The 9,733-nt window shown below is 55.0% G+C and overlaps 1 protein-coding gene and 1 long non-coding RNA gene across 2 annotated transcripts; both read right to left on the reverse strand.

Moving 5' to 3' along the window:
- Positions 1-317: 317 nt before the first annotated feature.
- Positions 318-3,673, reverse strand: LOC134168974 (uncharacterized). The gene is made up of 3 exons (XR_009966713.1): positions 3,376-3,673; positions 2,789-2,896; positions 318-1,362 (listed from the first exon to the last, which is right to left on the reverse strand). It is a non-coding gene; the product is annotated as an uncharacterized LOC134168974 (long non-coding RNA).
- Positions 3,674-5,209: 1,536 nt separating this feature from the next.
- Positions 5,210-8,652, reverse strand: BCDIN3D (BCDIN3 domain containing RNA methyltransferase). Its single transcript, XM_062629139.1, has 2 exons — positions 8,456-8,652; positions 5,210-5,938 (listed from the first exon to the last, which is right to left on the reverse strand). The coding sequence occupies exons 1-2, from the start codon at positions 8,645-8,647 to the stop codon at positions 5,306-5,308; spliced, it is 825 nt and encodes a 274-aa protein (XP_062485123.1). The 5' UTR covers positions 8,648-8,652; the 3' UTR covers positions 5,210-5,305.
- Between the last annotated feature and the right edge of the window lie 1,081 nt (positions 8,653-9,733).

The following is a 9,733-nucleotide window of genomic DNA, read 5'->3' on the forward strand; positions in this document are numbered from 1 at the left end:
AGGCAGAGCTCAGAGTCAAGCCACTCTGCTGAGGATCCATGGATCAGTTGTGTTTAAGGTTGGGACTAAAACTCCAGGCAGCTGATAAGCATTTCATAAGGCAGACCTACAACTGGCTGAGCTCTGTGTGTGTCTGGGCCCAACAGAGCAGGTCTGCACAGCATTCTGTGTTCAAGGCTGTGATAACCCCAGTACTTATCCCCCCAAGGCAGGTTGTGCTTCCCATAGAGCAAGATGAGAGGCCCAAGGAAGGGAGCAGCTTGGCCAGGGTCTGCAGCCTGAGATAGGAACCCACACTTCCAACCTCCAGCAAAGGTCTTTCAGACATGAGGAAGCACCCCCAGTTCTGTCAGAGTGTTCTGAGCATATCCCAGCCCCAGGGAATGACCCCAAGCCATCCTCATCAAACTGGAGACCCCTTTGGAGTCCAAACCTAATGGGTGGCCCAGCCCCAAGGGACAGCCCCACATAATGAAAGGCAAGAAACTCAGCCTGATCGATAAGAGAACCAGTGGCAAAGCTTCTGCCCATAGCGCTCCAAGGGATTCCTGCTCCAGGGCCTGTGGGAAACCACCAGGGTAACACAAGTGGATCTGATGGGAAAACTGAGGTGCCTGCAACAAAACCCTGAAGACCAAAGAGGGAATGCAATGGCAGGACAGACTCCCTACACACTGCTTGTCTGTCTCGCAGCTTCTCCACTAGGTCCAGAGAGACCTGAAGAGACCATTCCCCCCCAGCCAGCAAACCTCAGTGTACACGGCTGAGCTGCCTCCACTTCCATAACCAACGTAAGGAAGGGAACAGCTCATTCTTTTGATCCCCTCTGACCTCCCCTGACTCCTCACTTCCAAAGCCAAACAGGCCCAGCCTTCAGCACTTGTGCACAGTGAAACTCAGACTCACACCTTGGGCTGTGGTCACTTTTCCCACCGAGCCCCCCAGCTCTGCCACAAGGGCTCTTTCCTCCCACCAGCACCCCACTGAATGCATCCAGACTTGGCAAGAGAACTGGCTGAGCCCTGGGATCAAACAGACCTCGGGTGTTTGGTTTGTGGCTGTTCCTTTCCCAGGTCTCCACACTGCCAGAAGCAGCTGCCCATGTTTCCATGGGTGGACACCTCTCACTTGTCTCCTTTAATTCACAGGCAGCAAAGTGCCAGGAAGAACAAGAAGGAACTTGCCCTCAGCTGAGCAAAGGAAATCCGAAGATCTGCAGCCTCTGCCATAGAAGCCTGTAGGGACAAGTTGCTGGGTTCCAGCTAGAGGAAGCTGCTTATGGGTGCAGACACGTTGCTGCCAACTCTCTGTTCCTCAGCTTGATTCCTCCACTCTTGGGCTGGTCACACGCTCTGGGGAAAGCTGAATTGAAGCATTTTTAGACCAGGTCACCCTTTAGAAATGCTGATGAGCAGTCTGTGAGGCTCTCGGTGCTTGTGTGTGTGAGAGGGAAGCACCCAGTAGGGAGAGCTGCTCACAGCAGCCATTGCTCAGGCAGCTGTCAACGTTAACGTGGTAAATGCAGTGCAAGAGCAGCAATTTTACACACTAAACTCTTCCCCACTGAGTGCATCCCTTGTACTCATCCAGCCCAAGAATGCAGGAAGCAGCAACTGGCTCTAAGAATAAGCAAAAGCTCAAGTTAAGAACTTAAAAGAATAGTAAAACCAGGAGCTCTCATTGACTCCATCTAAATCTTACTTCCCACAAGAGCTAGAAGCAACTGCAGAACCATCTGGAAACTGGAATCTCCCAAGTTCTCACCCCCAAGCTTTGATGCTGGCTTACACACAACTTGATGCTTCACCTTTTTCCATGCAGGGAAGGGGCAGAGTGAGCTGTGAGTTGCTACACAGCAGTGGCGTGAGGCTTGGTTAGTCAGAACACTTTGAAGGTATGGGACCTAATTACTACCCGAAGTGCTGCAGTGATTACATGAGCAGAGGCACAGCTCACAGCTGATGATACAGCTCAGCTCTGGATTTCACTCTCAAAAGTGCTGTGCAAACACACAGCTAATAGTCCCCAGCAGAAACCTCCCCAGTGTGGGTGGTTATCAAGCTCATTCCATGGCTGGAAGAACTGAGGAGCCCAGCAGCAACCCCAACCCACAGAGCATGGGAACTCTACTCACACAGACATCCTTGCTTGCTGGATGGGACAGGCCACCAGCTTGACACCAGTGCCCTGCAACACTCTGGCTCCATTTGGAATTGCTCAGCTACATGTGCCCTGTGCAGGCATTGAATTTATTAGGCTCCTGTGGGCAAGCACAGCTATGGAGCTTTAAGGGTAGGAAAGAACAAGGAGGATCTCTGAACTAACCCTCCAGTGCTCAGGGAAGCACACAACATGAATGGCACGGCACATAATGTGTGATGCCATGTGCTTCAGGAGAGCAGTGGGAGCACAGCCTTCTCTCTGCATACCCAGAGAAGTTGTGTCTCCCTGGCATTACCAGCAGCAACCACCCCAAGTCAGCCCCATCCTTGGGCATGCAGGAGATGAGCAAGCAGCACTGTCAGTACAGAGGCCTTCCCTTAATCCAAGTGCCCCAAGCTCCACAAGGGTGACCACCACAGCACTCAGCCAGCAAAGGGCATCTCCATTCCACCAGCCACATGATGAGCAGTTACCAACCGCCTGCAAAGTGCTGTCAGCAACAAGGAGTACAAGTGTTGGCTTTAACCCTCAGCTTTACTTTCATTCTGCCCTGCCTTCAGGAGGCCTGGGAGCACATTTTAGCCACACTGCAAAATGTAGAGAGAATAAAGGATGAGAGCCTTACGTGGCAAAGCAGCCGAGATCCACGGCCTCTGCTCCATCACTGTGCACAGAGCTGGGCTCCCACCTAAGCTCATCTCCCAACAGCCTCCTGGAGGGCAGCAGCAGCGAGCTGGAAAGGAAAGGAAAGAGGGGTTTATTGTGGTTTCTCCTGCCTGCAAAGGGCCTGACTCCATCTGAGCCCTACAGTGACCCAAGAGCTGCAGGGAGATTTGTGCTTAGGTTATTTTGAGCTGTGTTTGGGGCAACATCCAAAGGACAAGAAATAAAACCCCTGCTGTGCCAGAGCCAAACTGAGCTGGTTTTGGAGCTGGGCCATTTCTGAGGCAGTGGGGCACAGAGATAGAGCAATTCAACAGCACAGACAGGAGAGGCAGATAAGGAGCCACCGTGCTCTTACACACACACTGCAGGTCTGTACATGGCCAGTGTGTAAGGGCTGGAAAAAGAACTAAAACCCAACCCACAATCGTTCAACAAGCAGCAGAACCCTGCTCCATCCCACAGTGTGAGAGGAACATAGAACAGTGTCTCTCTGAAGGGGAAGGTCACTCTAGATGGGCGCAGGGGCCACCTCTTGTGTGTTGTTACCTTCCCAGCAACTCCTCCTAAAGCGAGTGTGGAAATCCCCAGAGGAAACTGAGAACCCCACAGAGGCCTTTAAACCCCAGCACTGAGCAGCAAAGTCCAGCTCTGGCTTATGAATATAGCAAAGTTCAAAGCAAACAGCAACTACCATGAGCCAAGAGCAGCAGCCCAAGGGTGAGGCTGGAGGTTGCACGATGCTCCAGTGCCACCAGCTGCACAGCACGGGGAAGAGCAGTGAGGCAAGGGGAGCTGCTGGGAGCAACACCCCAAGTGACTGGAGCTCACCCAAGGGTTACAACCAGTGTCAGACAAGGTGCTTAACTCCCAAAGGGAATCCACAGGGAAATCCATGCCCAAATGGTTCTCCCCTCGCTCCCACAGGGATAATGAAGTCACACCAGGCTTGGAAGAGGAACCCTCACCACCAGGGAAGACATCGGTGTGTGGCTGAGAAGCAGAGGAGCTCTGGTGGGACTCCTCAACACTTCCTATATAGGATACCATTGGGCAGCTGCATTGGCATGAAGAGCCTTAAAAGCCTTTCTGTGCCCCATTTGAACGCACAGTCCATCCCACATCTACCCGTGGGTGCCAGCAGTGGTCATCTGGCCAGGCAGAACACACATCCTCTTACCTGAGCTCACTGTGCTTAAGCAAAGCTTTCTCCTCCTCCACTATCATGAGTAAATAACAGGGAAGTCCCATTAAGGAAACGCCACCAAAGTCTCTGCCCTTGCAGGGAGAAACTCCTGGGCAAGAGCTCCTCCTGGAGGAGATTCCCCCTCTCCTGCCCTTCTCCAGCACCCAGCTCTCATGACACAGCACTTCCACCCGCACATTCCTGGGCTTTCCTCCCACCTCCCAGCGGGAAGCAGCAGAACCTCGATGTCTGTAGGAGTCAGCGGTTATTACCTGGGTCACAGTCTACACACAGTAGCCTACATCACAGTTAAAGAGATTAAAAGGAGGCTTTTAATCTCTTTAGACAACACTGTAGGAGCACGACTCCCACTTGCCAGCAGAGCTAACAAACCCAGGGTATGAATAAAGCCCGTAGGGATATTAACCCAAGGGGAATGAAGTTAAAATAAGAGATTTTTGCTCCCGTTCTCCTTCTCCCTGGATTCTACTGAAGGAAACAGCAAACAGACAAACCCACAACCCAGGGGAAGCTGTAAAACTTTAACCTTCACCAAACATAACCTCGAGCTTAGCAAAGCCTTTATCTGAGCCTGGAAGTTCAGCACAATGATAAAACCTGGTTACCTGGGACAGCTCAGGCACCGAAACCAGCAACCAAAAGGAAAGGTCAAAAACCCAACACGGGATTTACAGTAACATTGAGTTCTTTATTTCAAGGCTATTACACACAAAGCACTCACTGTGGTACACACACAAGTACAGGCCCTGCCATAGCAATCCCTCACTCCACAGAGAGATCACACTCTGTCAACCAGGGAAGCCCAATCTGCTTTGCTGCATTGACCACAGCCGGACCAATACCGTAGAATCCCACTGGTTTGGGATGGGAGGGACCTTAAAGCTCCCAGTTCCAAATCCCTGCCATGGGCAGGGACAACTTCCACTAGAGCAGCTTGCTCCAAGCCCTGTCCAACCTGGCCTGGAATGGTTCCAGGGATGGGACATCCATCACCACCACTCTGGGCATCCTGTTGACCCTCCCAAGTGATTCAATTCCCTTGTTCCCAGCTGGGGAGCCAGGTTATGTGTTTTCCAAGAGTTTTATACAGGAAACATGGCAAGAAGCAGAACAAACAGTGCAACAGAAATGCTCCCTTTCCCTGAGATGCTCCAGGCATGTTCTCTCTTCTCCCCAGGTCCATTAGGGATTTAAGGAAGTCCTAGACCTGCCTCTGTGAACAGCAAGCACCTCCTTGCCTATGAATTCATCCATGTGAGAGAACATTTACAGTCACTGCTCCTGCTCCAGAGCCTCCTTCTTCAGACCAGGACCTCTGCCCTCAGGATCTGAGGCACTCGATTTAAAAAGCAAGAGGCTTCTGTCCCAGGAGGTGCTCCCGAAGCAGCAGACCAGCTCCATGGCGCAGTCCTTGGTCAGGATCTGGGTGATCCTCTCCACCATGTCCCCGTTGATGGCAAGGGCTCGGAAGTGGTCGAAGTCGCTGCGGCCCAGCCTGCGCAGGCGCCGGGCGGCTGCCCTGTAGCACTTCCAGGGCTGGGGCTCCATCAGCAGGTACGTGCACACGGAGGAGAGGAAGGCCAGGAACTCCACCAGGCCCCTGTCGCCGTGATTCAGGTGGATCCACATGGTCACGGACATGCAAAAACCAATGTCAAAGGTGGAGCGGTCAAACCGGGCCAGGTAGGAGCTCAGGAATGAGTCCCTGGTGCTGGAGTCCATGATGTCCAGCTTGGCAAAGGATATGGAGGCAGGAAAGGGGCTGCTCTGCTGAGCCCTCTCGATCAGCACAGGGTCAATGTCACAGCATAGCAGGTTCAGCTCCTTCCCAGCTGCAGACTCCTCCAGGCTGCCTTTGCTCTCCTGAAGGCCCAGGAGATGCCTGTACAGAGCCACACTTAGCTCCTGCAGGAAGGAAAACAACAGTGGTTCACGGGGCCCACGCTGCTTCCTTACCACGTTCCCAGCACGCAGGATCCCTCTCTCAGCACCGAGGCAGGAGCTTGCCCTCAAAGTTCCAAACAGACTCACCAACAAGCTCCCTCTCTGCAGCCGAGAGCATCACAGAGCCCTGACCACCAGGAAGGCAACCAGAGATGGGCACTAAACCTGCAGCACCTCAAACCTGGGGCTCTGCTCCAAAAACTAGGGGTTTAGAAACAGGAATCTTGCTGGATAAACCCATCCAGGGCATGGGGTTTCAATGGCTTCCCTAGGAGAGCCTCAGGGCTCCCTGGTAACACTCAGAGCTCTGTCTAATGCCTGATTTAGAGTAATAGGTGCCATTTGCTGCTGCTAAGATCAAAGAAATCCCCTGCCCATTAGATGTAGCATGAGAGAATTCACACGAGAGCTTCCCTTTGGATTCCCTTCCACAGAGAGCCCCACTGAGCAGAAAGCGGATCCATCTGTTGCTAAAGGAGATCTGAGGAAGGTCCTGGATGGCACCAGGAATGAGTGCACGGCCCAAAGGAGCAGGCAGAGAGCATCCTCTAGCGGCAAGCCTCCGCATCCCAAAAGAACTGGGCTGGGAATACTTTTCCCTGGCCTGTTCTACAAGTTCACCTGCAATAGGAGCTTCACTTGTCCTTCAGCTGACGCCTCAGGGAGGGAGGGAAGGCACGGAAACAGCAGAGCTCCTGTCCCCAGCCAAGCTGCAATAGCATTCTGAATGAATCTGGATTTCTCAGGCACTAAATTCACACATGGATAAAGTTTCCATTAAGGAAATTAATTCCCTCCTAATAAGGGGGAAGAGTATCTTCAGACCCAGTTCAACACTGCACCAGCACACACCAGAGCTGCACCTCTGAACCACCACGTACCAGAGCTGCACCTCTGAACCACCACACACCAGAGCTGCACCTCTGAACCACCACGCACCAGAGCTGCACCTCTGAACCACCACACACCAGAGCTGCACCTCTGAACCACCACGCACCAGAGCTGCACCTCTGAACCACCACACACCAGAGCTGCACCTCTGAACCACCACGCACCAGAGCTGCACAGGCACCTCGGAATCACCACACAATGAAGTGCGCCATGAGGGCAAGCCACCAGCCCAAAAGAGCAGAACCAGGTAAAGAAAACGAGCTTTCAGACGTGAGATTGGAGGAGATTTACCAGCTCTGATGCAGAACCAGGGCTCCAGCTCCCACTTGTGGCTCGTGGACCAGTGATGTGACCCCACAGAACACACAGGGATGCTCTGCAGCCTCAGGTCTGCTCTTAGGGCAGCAGCCCAGAGCACTGCAGGGCCTCAGTGCAAAGAGGCCAGACCCACAGCACAGCTCCTAAACCAACGCAGAACCCAAGCGGCTCCACCTCATCCCAGCCTTCAGCCTCCCCTCAAAGACCTGCCAGGAGGCTTCCCACACATGGATCATGGAATGGTTTGGGGTGGAAAGGACCTCAAAGCTCATCCAGTCCCAACCCCCTGCCACGGGCAGGGACCCCCTCCACTGGAGCAGGTTGCTCCAAGCCCCTGTGTCCAACCTGGCCTTGAGCACTGCCATGGATGGGGCAGCCACAGCTTCTCTGGGCACCCTGTGCCAGTGCCTCAGCACCCTCACAGGGAAGAGCTTCTCCCTTATCTCCAACCTGAACATCCCTGCTTCAGTCTGAAGCCATCACCCCTTGTCCTAGTGCTACAGTCCCCATGCAAGGGCACATTCTACCCCAATACCCCACGCAGGGGCACATCCTACCCCAATACCCCACGCACAGGCACATCCTACCCCAAGCAGGGGCACATCCTACCCCAAGCAGGGGCACATCCTACCCCACTACCCCACGCAGGGGCACATCCTACCCCAATACCCCACGCAGGGGCACATCCTACCCCAATACCCCACGCAGGGGCACATCCTACCCCAAGCAGGGGCACCTCCTACCCCAATACCCCACGCAGGGGCACCTCCTACCCCAATACCCCACGCAGGGGCACCTCCTACCCCAATACCCCAAGCAGGGGCACCTCCTACCCCAATACCCCAAGCAGGGGCACCTCCTACCCCAATACCCCAAGCAGGGGCACCTCCTACCCCAATACCCCACACAGGGGCACATCCTACCCCAAGACCCCAAGCAGGGGCACATCCTACCCCAATACCCCAAGCAGGGGCACATCCTACCCCAAGCAGGGGCACATCCTACCCCAATACCCCACACAGGGGCACATCCTACCCCAATACCCCACACAGGGGCACATCCTACCCCAATACCCCACGCAGGGGCACCTCCTACCCCAATACCCCTGGGGCACATCCTACCCCAAGCAGGGGCATATCCTACCCCAATACCCCACGCAGGGGCACATTCTGCCCCACTGCCCCCCACCACGGCAGCCGCTGCTCCTCCCTTCCCGCTCTCCCCCCAGCCCCACGGCCGCGGCCCACCCGCCCGCCGCCGGCCCCTTACCCCCGAGTTGCAGCCCACATCGAGCCCCAGCAGCGGGCGCTTGGGCGCGGGGAAGAGGCTCCGCAGGAGGCCGCGGGGCAGGAGGCGGACGCGGCCCTCGGGCGGGTGGAACCGGGAGTAGTTGGGGAAGTTGCCGTAGGGAGCAGCGCCGGGCTCCGGGCCGGGAGAGCCCTCGCCTATGGGCGCCGCCATCTTCGAGCTGCTCCTCCCGCGGACCCCGGGCGAGCACCGGACGCGAGAACAAGCGTTCCGCGGAAGGAAGGTTCCGGGGGGGGGGACCGATCGCGCATGCGCCGATCTGTAGTGGGGCAATGGAGGGGCAATAAAGGGGTGATGAAGGGGCAATAGTGGGGCAAAAGAGGGGCAATAGCAGGACAATGGGGTGGCAATGAAGGGGCAATAGCAGGGCAGTGGTGGGGCAATGGAGGGGCAGTGGTGGGGCAATGGAGGAGCAATAGTGGGGGGAAATACAGTGGGGCAATGGAGGAGACAATGGGGTGGCAATGAAGGGGCAATAGCAGGGCAGTGGTGGGGCAATGGAGGGGCAATAGTGGGAAATAGCGTGGCAATGGAGGAGCAATAGTGGGGCAATAGAAGTACAACAGTGGGGCAATAGAGGCAAAGGAGGGGCAATAGCAGGACAATGGGGTGGCAATGAAGGGGCAATAGCAGGGCAGTGGTGGGGCAATAGTGGGGAAATAGCGTGGCAATGGAGGAGCAATAGTGAGGCAATAGAAGTACAACAGTGGGGCAATAGAGGAGCAATAGTGATGCAAGGGAGGGGCAATAGCGTCTCAATGGAGGGCAAAGATGGGGCAATAATGGGGCAATGAAGGGACAATGGCAGAGCAATAATGGGGCAGCAGCAGGGCAATATCAGGGTAATGGTGGAGCAATGATGGGGCAATAGCAGGGCAATGGGGCAACAGAGGGGCAATAGCAGGGCAATGCTCAAGCACTAATGGAGCAATGGCAGGGCAATAATGGGGCAATTGTGGGGCAATGGCAGGGCAATAATGGGGCAATTGTGGGCCAATAGCAGGGCAATGGCAGGACAATGGTGGGGCAGTAAGGGGGCAATAGCAGAGCAATAACAAGGCAATAATGGGGCAATGGTGGGGCAATAATAGGGCAATGGTGGGGCAATAGCGGAGCAATAAGAGGGCAATGGAGGGGCAGTAACAGGGCAATAATGGAGCAATGGTGGGACAATGACAGGGCAATGGCAGGCTGCAGCCTTGGTGGGCTGACAGTTCAGTGATGGGGACAAGGAGCAGC

The sequence above is a fragment of the Pezoporus occidentalis genome, unplaced genomic scaffold (assembly GCF_034315485.1).
Source record: "Pezoporus occidentalis ecotype Australia unplaced genomic scaffold, CSIRO_AGI_Poc_V1 ctg329, whole genome shotgun sequence".
In the NCBI taxonomy this organism is placed as follows: Eukaryota; Metazoa; Chordata; class Aves; order Psittaciformes; family Psittacidae; genus Pezoporus; species Pezoporus occidentalis.

Bases quoted from the DNA above. Each gene is read 5' to 3' on its own strand.
- BCDIN3D (XM_062629139.1), bottom strand. From the start codon at position 8,647: ATGGCGGCGCCCATAGGCGAGGGCTCTCCCGGCCCGGAGCCCGGCGCT. The intron at 5,939-8,455 runs GTAAGGGGCCGG...TCCTTCCTGCAG, and splicing joins ATGTGGGCTGCAACTCGGGG to GAGCTAAGTGTGGCTCTGTA.